At 43.4% G+C, this 16,115-nt stretch overlaps 1 protein-coding gene across 1 annotated transcript in view; it reads right to left on the reverse strand.

The window, feature by feature from the left end:
* The window catches only part of LOC126266626 (neuroendocrine convertase 2), a 1,418,212-nt gene that overhangs the window by 265,562 nt on the left and 1,136,535 nt on the right, over positions 1–16,115 (reverse strand). Inside the window, exon 6 of the mRNA XM_049970986.1 lies at positions 15,787–15,875. Coding sequence (XP_049826943.1) covers positions 15,787–15,875 — 89 coding nt within the window. The remainder of the gene's footprint in view (positions 1–15,786; positions 15,876–16,115) is intronic.

The following is a 16,115-nucleotide window of genomic DNA, read 5'->3' on the forward strand; positions in this document are numbered from 1 at the left end:
AGTCTGCGGCCCGTTTTACCGAAGAAGTAAATCGGAAAATCACAAGCTTCCAGATACAACAACACTGCATTTGAAACACTGATCAAAGTGGATTTAATTATGAAAAAACTTACGGTGCGACGCTGTCTAAAAAGGGGGAAATATTAACAATAGCCACAGTCAAGTCTCCACACAACTCACTGTTATGCGAGTGGAATGTATGTTGGATTTTAAGTGAGGAGACAACTAGAAAAAAAAAAACCACCACCTGTATATTTGTCTTCAGGAAAATCTTTCGGACCGAAAGTTAAAAAGGTTATAGAAGATATTCTTTCACAAAATATCAAAAGTGCGACAATGTCAAAAAAACCAATTAAAATCATTTTTTTCTGAACGACTTTAGTGACAATGTCGGAAATAACTAGAAGTGTATACCACTTTGTGATTCCTGGAGAGCTCAACGGATACAATAATAGGAAATGATTAATTTGTAGGTGAAGACATTTACTGCATCCGCCAGAAACAACAGAATATATACAGCCTCTGGATGTATGTGTCTTTCTGCAATATAAAATGTATGCAAGAAGGATTATAGACTCTTCAACGATTCTCTGCAGTGACTTCGATACTAAATTAGGAAATAGAATTTGAAAAATGAAAATGCATTCGGTTATTCATAACCAGCTATGTGTTTCAATATTCCTGGAAAGCGGCTGAGTACAACATTCTCTCACATGCTGCTGAATTCAGGAATATGATTCAAGTGGCATTTGATTTTGCAGCTCAGATTTGATTCTCAGGATTTCTCTGACACTGATTTCGCCAGATATGACTACTGTGACTCTGCGTGTTGTTTCATGCGCTTTGTTGAAGAACCTCAACTACATTTTTGAAGTCAGATAGTGGGCTAATTAACAGCAACACAATCGAATGCTTTCACTATCCTAATCAATGTGGTACGTAAACCTTATAAAGATAATAGGAACATCGAATTCCTGTTCGAGCGGAGAGAATTTTCTTGTCAGTCATTCTGTTTAAACGTATAGGCGTCACGGTGTGAAATGGAAAATACTCTTGGCCACAACTGTCAGCGCGTTATGAAGTATGTCATATAGCGTTAGAAATAACTGCACAGTCATAAAAATGTACCTTACTTTCTTAAAAAACTTTGCATAATAGAGAGTTCCTGGGCCAGTCCAAATTTTTTGGTGATAGTGAAACTTTCTGGCGCCAATGAAGCTATTGAGGACTAACAACCACCTCAAAAATCAGGGACGAAAGACAACGAAGACAATATGAAGATCGAAATTTAAATCGTTCCGTCGGACAACGAACGCTTGTGATAAACTCCTCTATAATGGGCTGTCAAACCATTTGAGGCCGTTGCTGCAGCATATATGCAACATACTGCGACACCGATGTGAATATATAATGCCGACAGGTAGACAAGGGAGTAATGTGGCATTCGTGTTATTCCGACGTGCATGCGGTAAATGAGAAAACGTGACGTATGCCGACGTTATTACCAAATGCTTCCAAGCAGACCAACGTGCTGTTATTCTTTTCTTGGCTGCCGAAGGGTAAATACTGGTAGACATCCATAGGAGAACGAAGAATGTGTATGTAGGCGTATATCAGTCTAAAACCAACGTTGTGGAATGGTGCGCCTAGGGGTGCTGTTGCTTCATGATAACGTCCCCACATCGCAAATGTCGTAACGAAGAAGTTACGTCAGCTCACGTGGAAGACGATCGAGCTAATCTCTTTCGGTGCGATTGTCACACCTTCGGTCCCTCAGAAAAGGCCTTGAAGGGTCGACGATTCTTGTTGGGCGAGGATGTGTAGTAGGCAACTGCGGACTGCTTCACGCTGCAGGACAGGTGTTTTATGAAATGATTATCTTCAACATGGAACGCCAGTGAGATTATTGCCTTAATGGTAACGACGATTTTGCCTGATTGGCATACGTATTCCGGGGAGTACTGACTTCGAACGGAAACTTTTCGATCGCTCCTTATAAGAACATCAGAGCATATCAGATCGAGCTAAATACATATATTTGATCAAGGATATTTACCAAGAAAATGTTTGAGTTAAATTCGTACTACACGTACAGGCAAACGATGAAACATATGCTGCACTGGAAATACAGGATATGAATGTCCCATACAGATCTTACCAAATCGATTCTTACTGATGTACAGATACAGTGGCTTCGGTATGTGCCCACTCAGTGACTAGAAAAGTACTGCGAGGTTGTTCCGGAGAAGACGCAAACAAGGGAAGTACGCATGTAAAAGAATTCGATTAGCGTAGAGGTCCAACGGCCTCTCAAGAAACATCAAAAGGTAGTCATAATAGGTAGCTGTAAGGCTTCAGATGAATAAGACAAGTTGTAACAGCGGCTGCTAGCAATTACTGCTAAACCACAGGTCTGGCGTTGCTGCGCCTGCCCTGTGTTTAGCGTTTCCAGGCATTAAGCAGACGGAGCAAGCTGAATTTGCATTTAATTGTCTCCGTTGCAACCGGGATGAAGGCAGCGCGTAGCAAGACCTGGATTACATGCGTTGTTTCAACGTCGCATCTTCCCGTCTTTAGATCTCGTCATAATACATTCGAATTTGCTCCTGTTGTCTCCCCTAATTCCTTTTCAAAATTAGATCCTTGAAGAATAAGATAAATTTACATTTTTATCATGAAAAAATCTTTATATTAGGTCTGGCAGGTAATTATTTGCTGCAATGGTAACATTATTTTACTGTGACATATATGGGATTTTACACAGGGCAGCCACCCTTGGAATCAAATCTGTCCATTTGGTATTTAACACTGAACTGATTACTTTCAGGTAAAGAATAAATGGTAGACAATACATATTTTATTTACCTAAATAACATTCATTTCACAGTAACATCTTAAAGTCATAGCAACTACACAAAGTGAAGAAACCCAAATCTACGTTTTCCGCAAAATCCATCTCAGATACCCTGTAAACTACTGTGCAACGAGAGAGGCAGGTGTAATCTTACAAAAGTTCCATTTCTATTCGGATTTCTGGCCCAAATGATTTTGTGATTCGACATCCACAAGAGTGGCGATATCAGTTCATGTTTAAGTGTCGTCTAAACCAAGTAGAAGAAGTGAATGAAGTTATAATCGTTGCCAAAAAGTTATTAGTTACGAAGTACTGAAATCTTAACATAAATTTTACGTACGTTCCAAAGAAGCTCGAGACGAAATAGTAATGATATTCTCAATATCACGATGTTTTTCCGCGACTTTTCGATTTCTGTTAAAAATAACCCTGTTTGGCGCGCTAGGAATACGTGGAGACGGCAATTATTCAGGGCCTAACAACTCAAACTCACATAGGGATTCCTTCAGAAGGGCAAAAACACTTAGTTACTTTATCCATTTTGGTTGAAGAATACCGCATCTGTTTTTGTAAATTACGCTGCAGGAAATACAGCGACCAATCACTTGTGGCTGGTTGCAGCATTTCCTGCAGTGTAATACTCAGTTAGCTTGGTCATAAAAAATATCTCCGGTTTCGTCAGTCAACTATTTTTCTGTGGATAGGTTTTTTAAATATAGGCTGAAAAGAGCAGTCACGCTGACGTTTGGTTACATGTTTGTCAGCGTGTGCTGTTTAGATCGAGATTGCTATTTTGGAGCTTTTGTTTAGCGTTCATGAGGGCAGCCGTAATCGCAGCCCTGAATGATGGTATCTTTTATATCACGCAGGTAAGAACTTACGTGTACTGTTCAGAACACTCATTCCTGAGAAGTGACTGACGGAGTGCTAGGAAGAAGTACGCAGGTCAACTATGAAATTTTTTAAATGAAAGTGGCTTATTTTTGTGGTTTTTAACGTTCCCATTTCAAATATGATAAAAATAACACCACATTTCATATCCATTTTGTACAATTAATAACCAGTATTTGAAAATATGCGCTTTTTAAATATTTCAATTATGTATACACAGCCGTAATACCATCAAAAACCACGTGTGATATTTTCATATTCTCACATTCACTACGTGCCAGCTATTAGTCCTAAAACAAAAATGAATGAGACCTTTCGTGTTGGAAGTTTAATGTAGTTAAATGTAGTTAAATTTTGTACAAGGATACCGTTTTAGTTATTCAAGAAAAGAGCATTTAAAGGTCACTTACGTATGTTTGTCTTGAATAATTGGAAAACTATGGCCTCTAGGGAGAACGCATCACACTAGAAAATCTAACAACATTAAATTTCCTACGAGTATGTTCTCTTTATTTTTTTGTAGGATAATAATTTGCATGTAGCAAGTGAGAGGATGTGAAATTCTTGCGTGTATTATTTTAAGCCACTGCAGGTTGCATAATACCCACTGTAGCTGTGTACATTTCTGAACCAAAACTTTATGACCACCTGCTTAATAGCTTCTTTGTCCGCCTTTGGAACGAAATAAATCACTGATTCTTCGTGGGATCAGACAGTTTGTTGGTAGGCTTGTAGAACTATGTGGCATTAGATGTCCACAAGCTGTTCATGTGACTCGCGTTAACAGTGAGCAGCTCATTTGCGTACGCTGTGATAGCGCCCTGTAGTGACCCAGATGGAGTCCAGAGGATTTACATCAGGCGAATTTGGCCTCTGAGACAAACACTTGAGTTTACTATAATGCTCCTCAAACCACTGTAGCAAGGTTCTGGCTCCAGGACATGGACAGTTATAGTGCTGAAAGACGACATCGCATGCATGAAGAGATGCAAGTGGTTCGCAGCTGTCAGTGAGTCTTTGTTTATTACTCCAAGGCCCCGTGCAAGTGCAAGAGAGTGTATCCCATAGCATAATAGTGTTCCCACCTTCGCTCCTCCTTTCACCTCGATGACGACGTTTGTGGAAACGACCATTGACCTAGCGTAGCAAAAATGTGATTTACTCGTAGAGCAGACACATTTCCATTGATCGAAGGTTGAAACCCGATGGTCCCGTGCCCAAATGTGAATACGCAGGGGAGGTCCACTGCAGAGGTTCAGGTTCAGAAATATACAATGAACGGTATGTTCCGAAAAACTTGTACATGCACCAGTATTGTGCTCTTTCGGCGGAGATGCCACAGAGCACCATCTATCCTCCTTTACAGGGGAGACAAGGCACCGAAACCCATGTTCTGTGATGAGTCGTGGCCGTCCAACCATTTAGCGCCTAGTCGTACTTTCACTGTCCTTCTACCTCGTTCCGTGGATGATCACGTCAGTAGCACGTGAACATTCCACCAGCTTCGCAGTTTTCGAGATACTAGTTAACAGGCTCAGCGTAATAACAATCTGCCCTGAGGGAAAGTCGCTCCTCACAATCGGTTCCTTATTTGCGGCCCACATCATCGCTAGGGTGGGGCGACGTCTGTCTGCTCCACTTACATAGTCTTGTGACGTGAATGCAACGACACCAGGCGGCATCCAACGTCGTGGTGGGCAATGGTCATAATATTTTGGCTTATCAGCCAAATGACTTAGGTCATGAACTATGCGCTTCATACTTTGGAAATAAACATGATAATCAGGATAAGTCATGGGCGCCACTTACGGTATGACACGTACGTGTCAAATATCTATGAAAATTATCAAAAATAAAATAGAATACAAGTCTTTAGATTTGCTATATTAATGATAAGGGAAAAGTATAAAAAAACACTGGGAGAATTTTCGATTGCCAGTTACAAAAAAACAACCTTCAAATTTCACTTGTCATAGATGATGATCTGTCAAAAGTGAAATTTGAAGATGTGTTTGTTGCACCTGACATTCAAAAATTATAATCCATTCCAAATTTGATCAAAGAATGACTGGGTGAGAGGGAGAAAGGCATAATTTACATGGACTGAAGTTTAGTGATTGGTTACGAACAATTTAATTCAGATATAATTCACACACGAAGTTATCAAATTACTATCTACACATCATATTTCTATTTTAGCCACATGCTCGAAAAGTTCGTGAAGCTATGCTACCTGATGAACGATCTCCTTGATATTTTTCTTCGAAACTTTTGGTTATGTGAGCAACAATGGGGGAATTTTGATCAAGACGCTAAAGTAATGGACACTCTGGAATAGCGACGCTGAAAGACACATCAATCAGATACCACTTTTGGTCGTTTCAGCAAGATGTATCACAGGCAGTTCATCGGGCACAAAGTTATTTTCAGTGTGAATATAAAGTTCGCATCTGTAGATGCTACTCACCGTGGCTGATTCGCACGCAGTGGACCAAGTGTGGGGCGGTGGGTGGAATTTATAATTATTAATGAATGTGGAAGGTCTTTCCCAACGACGCACCTTATGTGGGGCGGCGTATGGAATTTTGTTGTTATTAAAATGAATGTGGAATATCTTTCCCGGCCCATTAGCCATATGTGTGGCGGCGGGTGGAATTTGTTTGTTGAATAATATGAATGTCTTTCCCAACGATGCACGATATGTGGGGCGGCGGGTGGAAATAATTGTTTATTAAATGTTCCTATGATTTATTTAATGCTGTTGTTTGCCGTTCTCAACACTGGCTCTCTAACTACAATATTGGCAACCAGAAAGTGATTAGCAAAACGTGAAGCCTGTAATTAGAATTCCTAGTGCCCACTTCAACTGAGAAATACACTTATAGCTACAGGTTATAGCTCTGAGGAATTAGGAGAGTGTCTGGGATTCATAATCAAAAAACGATTCACTCTAAAAGTTTCATTATATTCTGAAAGTCACAGACCAAAAAGAATCCACACAATCCAACTACCAGAGCCGTTCAGGGTCTAATGCCCTGATACAACTATAACTCTTCCAATTAAATGTTTAAGTGAATGCTCGCCATAATTTGATGATAATGTTCATCAAACGCCACGCTAAATAATGGTAGAATGTCTCTCCCGCGGCGGCACGTGAAAATACGACATACGCAAATTGAAGATAGATCATTAAAGTCATCCCAGAATTAACACTTCACTCGAAAATGATTTCATGGTTACGCATATCTCGAGTAACTTATTACGGCATCCGAGGCTGTTTGTAGCAATGATACCGACGCGACGCGACGCGACTCCCGGCACACATGGTGCATTAACCAGCGTCTAGAGAGAACTTGGGCCTTTCTTTCCTCGCGCAGCGTTCTTATATATAAAACCGCGGTGCTAAGGGAACGCCTGATTAAATCCGCTGTCCCGACTAGCCGCTGGGCTAGCAATGCACCACTTTAAGTTATCAACTAAATCATTGATTCCTTTGCTGATGGCCAATGAAGCTCTCAATTTAAATGTGCAATCAGCACACAAGTAAGTAATCATAATAAAAGTCTGACGTGGCTAAGTCCAATATTTTGGGCTAGACAATTAATTTAATTACACTACACGCAGTAGACGAGCTCTGAACTTGCCTTTTGGAGATACACTATCGCTACAGTTTTATAGTTATTCAGTTGAAACTTCTCACATCTTTATGATTGTAGCGGATCTCCCTTCTACTTAAATTTAAATGTCCCAGCTTTATTTATTCACCTACTTAATCTATCTTGCTTCATTAATTTTTAAGACAAAAACCAGAAAATCATGAATTTCAACTAAAATTTTAATTTGGGAGATCCAGAATACTGTTTCTACTAAATTGTTATGCAAAAGGAATCTAAATATAAATTTTTAAGTTTCTAGCTCTTTTCTGTTGCGCCATTGTTTTTTACAGACAAATGTCCAAATTTCGAAAATGGTTAAAGCTATTGAACTGATGTTCAACACATATTGGTTTAGTATTGCTCCTGACGTGCTAGAAACGTTTCTTGATTTTTAAATATTGCGCAACATTTATGACGTCAGAGCTAATTACAGCGGACTGGCTGATACACAATGGAAAGATTGCTGTGAATTTTATACGGCGTGAGTAGGCTGCTTCCCTACACAAGGTTCGATTCCTGGTGACAAGGAATTTTCCTTGATGGGAGGACTGGAGTGGTGTGTATTCATTCTTGTGATGCTAACTGAAGAGCTATTTGAACGAGAAATAGCGGCGCGACCGAGAAGGTGGGGAGAGCACTGTGCTGGTCCCACTCCCCTCCATACTGCACCTTGATAACGACATTGGCTGAGGATGACATGACGGTCGAGCGCGCCCGATTCGGCCGTCTGTAGCCAGAACGGCGGCGCTCACTTACTAAACGTGAGTAAAGTCCTTTTGGGAATCAGGCCGATCCACTGTGAAAACACTAAATCGTAAAACTGACGTTTCAAACTTTTACTCAACAACGGTTTAGTCGCCTGAAGAGAAGCACTGCCAAGACAATAGCTACTTAACTTTATATATGTTTTATTAATTCGTAATGAGTTGGCTTACCATCCAAAGGATTTTATCCAAACTGACACTGCTTGTCGAAACCTATAAGCCGAATTAAATGCTGTAATGCGAAAAGAAAAATGAATTGTAAGCCTATGGACACACCAGTGATCAACCAAAACATGTGACCATTGCCCCTCACGAGACTGAACGCTGCTTGTTAGCACTGCAAGCACGAGACTCGGCAACGAATTTATATTAGCAGAGCAGAGAGCAATGTGGAATTCTAGCGACGGCACAGGCCATAAACGAAGAACTCTAACTGACGTAAGAACAGTGACAAAGGACAGATTATGGCTGAGCGCCTGGGAACAAGTACCTTGGAAACGGCGGAGCTGGTCGGTCGTTCGCGTGCTGCTGTCGCGAGCTTATGTGGAAGAGGTTGAAGAACAGTGAAACCACGATTATACGACAAAGTGTTAGACATCCACACCTCATCACGGAATATGGAGCTTAGCCCTCTGTGTAAAGCAGGGCAGGCGACCCGACGATCTGTGGTAGATTACACAAGAGTTTACGATGTTGGTGCAGATACTTTGTACAAGTGGGGCACATCGTTCAGCGTACGTTCTTGATAATGGGGCTCCGGAGCAGACGACCCCTGTGTGTTTCTATTTTGAGCAGACGACGATCAACTGCAGTGGGAACAGAATTACAGGAGCATGGAGATTGAACCGCGGATCTATGGGAACATGTCCGGTCTGATAAATCTCGTTCCTTGCCAGTCCATACCGAATGAAGTACCTGGATACGACGTCATCGAGGCACACGGTTGCTCCATTCATGACCTGCGCTACAGATGCTAACTTGTGTGGACAGTATTATGCTGTGGGGGATATCGACCTGGCCTTCCATTGGACCCGTGGCAGTAATCGAACGAATCATGAAAGCTATGGATTACATGAACATCACTGCCGAACACATCTGTCCCTTCATGCCCCAATCGCGACATCATTTTCCAACAGAATAAGGACCCAGTCAGAAGGCTGGACTCGTGCTACATTCGTTTGATGAACGTGATAGTGAATTCACGCGTATGTCTTCGCCACTGAATTCCCTTGATTTGAGCCTGATGGAACGCATCTGTCAAGAGCCAATTCTGCGCTCATAAACCACCCGCCCGTAGTTTAGGGGACCACTGTGACCTGTGTATACAGGATGGTCCATTGATCGTGACCGGGCCAAGTATCTCACGAAATGAGCGTCAAACGGAAAAACTACAAAGAACGAAACTTTTCTAGCTTGAAGGGGGAAACCAGATGATGCTGTGGTTGGCCAGCTAAATGGCGCTGCCATAGGTCAAACGGATATCAACTGTTTTTTTTAATAGGAACCCCCATTTTTATTTACATATTCGTGTAGTACGTAAATAAATAATAATGTTTTAGTTGGACCACTTTCTTCGCTTTGTGATAGATGGCGCTCTAATAGTCACAAACATATGGCTCACTATTTTAGACGAACAGTTGGTAACAGGTAGGTTTTTTAAAGTAAAATACAGAACGTAGGTAAGTTTGAACATTTTGTTTCGATTGTTCCACTGTGATACATGTACCTTTGTGAACTTGTCATTTCTGAGAACGCATGCTGTTACAGCGTGATTACCTGTAGATACCATATTAATGCAATAAATGCTCAAAGTGATGTCCGTCAACCTCAATGCATTTTGCAATACATGTAACGTCGTTCCTGTCAACAGCTAGTAGTTCGCCTCCCGTAATGTTCGGACATGCATTGCCAATGCATTGATGCATATTGTCAGGCATTGTCGGTGGATCAAGATAGTAAATATCCTTCAACTTTCCTCACAGAAAGAAATCCGGGGACGTCAGATCCGGTGAACGTGCGGGCCAAGATATGGTGCTTCGACGACCAATCCATCTGTCATGAAATGTGCTATTCAATACCGCTTCAACCGCACGCGAGCTATGTGCCCGACATCCATCAGGTTGGAAGTACAGCGCGATTCTGTCATGCTGTGAAACATCTTGTCGTAACATCGGTAGAACATTACGTAGGGATCAGCATACATTGCACCATTTAGATTGCCATCGATAAAATGGGGGCCAATTATCCTTCCTCCCATAATGCCGCACCATACATTAACCCGCCAAGGTCGTTGATGTTCCACTTGTCGGAGCCATCGTGGATTTTCCGTTGCCGAATAGTGCATATTATGCCGGTTTACGTTACCGCTGTTGGTAAATGACGCTTCGTCGTGAAATAGAACGCGTGCAAAAATCTGTCATCGTTCCGTAATTTCTCTTGTGCCCAGTGGCAGAACTGTACACGATGCTCAAAGTTGTCGCCATGCAATTCCTGGTGCATAGAAATATGGTACGGGTGCAATCGATGTTGATGTAGCATTCTCAACACCGACGTTTTTGAGATTCTCGATTCGCGCGCAATTTGTGTGCAACTGATGTGCGAATTAACCGCGACAACAGCTAAAACACCTACATGGGCATCATCATTTGTTGCAGGTCGTGGTTGACGTTTCATATGCGGCTGAACACTTCCTGTTTCCTTAAATAACGTATCTGTCCGGCGAACGGTCCGGACACTTGGATGATGTCGTCCAGGATACCGAGCAGCATACACAGCACACGCCCGTTGGGCATTTTGATCACAATAGGCATACATCAGCACGATATCGCCCTATTCCGCAATTGGTAAACGGTACATTTTAACACGGGTAACGCATCACGAAGCAAATACTGTCCGCACTGGTGGAATGTTACGTGATACCACGTACTTATACGTTTGTGAATATTACAGCGCCATCTATCACAGAGCGAAAAAAGTGGTCCAACTAAAACATTAATATTTCTTTACGTACTACCCGAATATGTAATAAAAATCGGGGTTCCTATTTAAAGAAACGCAGTTGATATCCGTTTGATCTATGGCAGCGCCATCTAGCGGGCCAACCACAGCTCCATCTGGTTTCCCCCTTCAAGCTAGACGAGTTTTGTTCTTTGTAGTTTTTTGTTTGATGCTTATTTCGTGAGATATTTGGGCCGGTCACTATCAATGGACCACACTGTATACACGTCTTGCGCCACAAACCTCCAGAAACCTATTGTGGATTTTTCGAATATCTGTCAGGCATATTCGCTACTGTGTAAGTAGGCTGTTTACGTTTGCTTATTGGTAACGCCACGTAGCGCTCTGTATGAAAAATCACTGGCTGTGCCGTGTGCCGTCTGTGGATGTTTTGCATTGTTGTCTGCCATTGTAGTGTTGGGCAGCGGCAGCTGGATGCTAACAGCGCGTAGCGTTGCGCAGTTGGAGGTGAGCCGCCAGCAGTGGTGGACGTGGGGAGAGAGATGGCGGAGTTTTGAAATTTGTAAGAATTGGTGTCATGAACTGATATATATATATATATTATGACTATTAAGGTAAATACATTGTTTGTTTTGTATTAAAATCTTTCATTTGGTAACTATGCCTATTAGTAGTTAGTGCCTTCAGTAGTTTGAATCCTTTATTTTGCTGGCAGTAGTGGCGCTCGCTGTATTGCAGTAGCTTGAGTAACGAAGATTTTTGTGAGGTAAGTGATTTGTGAAACGTATAGGTTAATGTTAGTCAGGGCCATTCTTTCGTAGGGATTTTTCGAAGTCAGATTGCTTTGCGCCAAAAATATTGTGTTTCAGTTTAAGCACAGTCGTGTAAAAATTTTTCAAAGGGGACGTTTCAACTGTATTGAGTACCGAAGGTAGACCTACACGTAATTAAGGATTATTATGTTGTGGGCGGCATTCACCTGACCTTCCATAGGACTTGTGGTTTAAGGCACTGTATAGCTGTGAACAACACGAAGCTTATTGCAAATGACCTGCATCCATTCATGTTCCAATGGCGATTGCATCTTCCTGCAGGATAACTGTCTTTGGCACGAGGCCGGAATCGTGCTGTAGTAGTTTGAGGACTGCATCGGGTATCAGCCAATGGCATCGCAGATGTGTTCCATTGGGCTCATATCAGGCAAATTCGGTGGTGAAGAGATCAGTGTGAATTCACAGTCGCCGGCCGAAGTGGCCGTGCGGGTCTAGGCGCTGCAGTCTGGAACCGCGAGACCGCTACCATCGCAGGTTCGCATCCTGCCTCGGGCATGGATGTGTGTGATGTCCTTAGTTTACTTAGGTTCAACTAGTTTTAAGTTCTAGGGGACTAATGACCTCAGAAGTTGAGTCCCATAGTGCTCAGAGGCAATTGAATTCACAGTCACGTTCCTCAAACGGCTGCAGCACGTTTCTGGCCTCGTGACTAGAACGGTTGTCCTACAACACTTCACTGCTGTACTGCGTTCCAAAGGTGGACCAACTGGCTATTAGGTTGGCAGTCATAATGTTCTGGCCTCTCAGTTTAAGTAATTAAGAGATAGGGTTGTACACTCCTGGAAATTGAAATAAGAACACCGTGAATTCATTGTCCCAGGAAGGGGAAACCTTATTGACACATTCCTGGGGTCAGATACATCACATGATCACACTGACACAACCTCAGGCACATAGACACAGGCAACAGAGCATGCACAGTGTCGGCACTAGTACAGTGTATATCCACCTTTCGCAGCAATGCAGGCTGCTATTCTCCCATGGAGACGATCGTAGAGATGCTGGATGTAGTCCTGTGGAACGGCTTGCCATGCCATTTCCACCTGGCGCCTCAGTTGGACCAGCGTTCATGCTGGACGTGCAGACCGCGTGAGACGACGCTTCATCCAGTCCCAAACATGCTCAATGGGGGACAGATCCGGAGATCTTGCTGGCCAGGGTAGTTGACTTAAACCTTCTAGAGCACGTTGGGTGGCACGGGATACATGCGGACGTGCATTGTCCTGTTGGAACAGCAAGTTCCCTTGCCGGTCTAGGAATGGTAGAACGATGGGTTCGATGACGGTTTGGATGTACCGTGCACTATTCAGTGTCCCCTCGACGATCACCAGAGGTGTACGGCCAGTGTAGGAGATCGCTCCCCACACCATGATGCCGGGTGTTGGCCCTGTGTGCCTCGGTCGTATGCAGTCCTGATTGTGGCGCTCACCTGCACGGCGCCAAACACGCATACGACCATCATTGGCACCAAGGCAGAAGCGACTCTCATCGCTGAAGACGACACGTCTCCATTCGTCCCTCCATTCACGCCTGTCGCGACACCACTGGAGGCGGGCTGCACGATGTTGGGGCGTGAGCGGAAGACGGCCTAACGGCGTGCGGGACCGTAGCCCAGCTTCATGGAGACGGTTGCGAATGGTCCTCGCCGATACCCCAGGAGCAACAGTGTCCCTAATTTGCTGGGAAGTGGCGGTGCGGTCCCCTACGGCACTGCGTAGGATCCTACGGTCTTGGCGTGCATCCGTGCGTCGCTGCGGTCCGGTCCCAGGTCGACGGGCACGTGCACCTACCGCCGACCACTGGCGACAACATCGATGTACTGTGGAGACCTCACGCCCCACGTGTTGAGCAATTCGGCGGTACGTCCACCCGGCCTCCTGCATGTCTACTATACGCCCTCGCTCAAAGTCCGTCAACTGCACATACGGTTCACGTCCACGCTGTCGCGGCATGCTACCAGTGTTAAAGACTGCGATGGAGCTCCGTATGCCACGGCAAACTGGCTGACACTGACGGCGGCGGTGCACAAATGCTGCGCAGCTAGCGCCATTCGACGGCCAACACCGCGGTTCCTGGCGTGTCCGCTGTGCCGTGCGTGTGATCATTGCTTGTACAGCCCTCTCGCAGTGTCCGGAGCAAGTATGGTGGGTCTGACACACGGGTGTCAATGTGTTCTTTTTTCCATTTCCAGGAGTGTATTTATACTTCAGTAAATTCTTTGTTTATGCTCAAAAACGAAAACACTCTCGTTTCCAATGACACGTCTTTTCTGATTTACTGTGCGTCATTAAAGGTGAAAAAAGAGGAAAAAGAAAAAAAAAAGAACTTGAGGTAGATTTGGATTCAGTACTCATAACCATGAGATAAAGCTATTATCTTCTTTCTTTCTTGTTTCGCGTATGTCTTTATCCCGCTGTTTCGCAGGGTCGGCATTGCTAGGAATGGATTTGGTAAGGTCAATGTTAAGGTGTGGCCAGATGACCTTTCTGCCGCCACCCCGTACCTCTTCCCCTCCCCCGCCCCCCCAGGACGGAATTAATGTACCCCAGCTGTCTGCATCCAGTGTAATCCAAAGGATAGTGGATCAATGCGAGTCGTGTAACTCGGGCGGGATGTGGGGACCAGCCTGGTATTCACCTAGGGGATGTGGGAAAACGCATATAAACCACATCCAGGCTGGCCGGCATACCGGCCCTCGTCGTTAAGCCGCTGGGCGGATTCGATCCAGGGCCGGCTCGCCTACCCGAGTCCAGGAAGCAGCGCATTAGCGCTCTCGGCTAAGCTGGCAGGTAGATTAAGCTATTATCTAATAAAAATTAATCCAAAAACATTGTTTCCTTGACCTGTGTTATCGATGACTGCTTCTTCTCTCTCTACTCTGTCTTTCTGTTTTACTCTATTGGATTACTCTTGACGCAGGCCGCTAACCGACCACGTCTATGCTATCAATCGGTTTTATTTATTATCGCTGCTGTCTGTGACACTGTGTCATTGAGGTGCAAACGTACTCACTACGCCCGAGGAAGGTGTTTTGGATGAATCATGTTCAACCCACATCTCTTTCTGACAGGAACGAACCAGTGTGTCTGTGGCAGTTCGTTGGCATAGAACATGAGGAACGAGTGGCGTATCACCACCGTCCATATTACCAAACTAGTTTAAATAGCAGCTCCTCTCTACAGCCATACAGTTAGATACTGTCCAGGGTACAGATCTGTTGCTAGCAAATTATGGAGCGACGTCGTAAAAAATGATAATGTAAAAAAAATAGCGCAGGAGGATGATTTTTATCGAGCGTTTGAAACAGTTATCTTCTTTCGGTTCGATGGTATCAAAATTGACTTAATTACTGTGTAACATCCGGTCGAAAAAAATTATGTCATTGTTTTTCAAAGCGTGTGGTATACGGTATTTGACACTGATAATGAAATAAGAGCCTGTAAGTGTCTATAGGATCACAACCAAGAGGTTTAAGCTGTTACAACCTGACTCAAAGGCTGAAGTAATGAGATAACGACAGGCAAGCGACAACTTTTGGACTCGACTGTGGACTCACGAAGCGCAAAGACCAAACAGTTTATATTCGTGTTTCCACGTATTACATCAGTGACCTTGGGAATGTAGGTTTTTAGCTCAAGGAAGTAATATTCTTTTTATCAGACTGTATACTTTCAGTGCAAGAGCTTTTGAGAGAAACACACAAAATGAAAATGAGATAAAGAATTTTCGACATCATTCTTTTCCAGAGATCAGTGAGTAAGCTAAGAATCTAAATTGTAGCCTAATGATGGAGCTAAGCTTCAGAAATATATCGTAAGTAATACACCTACCTGCTATCTTGGAGTCATAGGCCACGCCCACACCGCAGACCCCATTGTCCCTGGCAGCTGCCACCTCACCAGCGCAACGGGTCCCGTGACTGGAACACAACAAAGAAAGAAAACTAGCTTTTAACAACACAACAGAGCTGTATATGAGTAAATACTCTTTGGACTTTCCTGGAAAATATATTTGAACGACTTCATGATCTGTGTGTTTATTAATATTTTAAAATACATATTGGCATTATTTAGATTGTAAAATATAGTTTTATATTTCCGTGCTGTGTAAAATTACGCCTAGCTACAAGTACTTATGATCAGTAATAATTCATAACAGC

The sequence above is a fragment of the Schistocerca gregaria genome, chromosome 4 (genome assembly GCF_023897955.1).
Source record: "Schistocerca gregaria isolate iqSchGreg1 chromosome 4, iqSchGreg1.2, whole genome shotgun sequence".
In the NCBI taxonomy this organism is placed as follows: domain Eukaryota; kingdom Metazoa; phylum Arthropoda; class Insecta; order Orthoptera; family Acrididae; genus Schistocerca; species Schistocerca gregaria.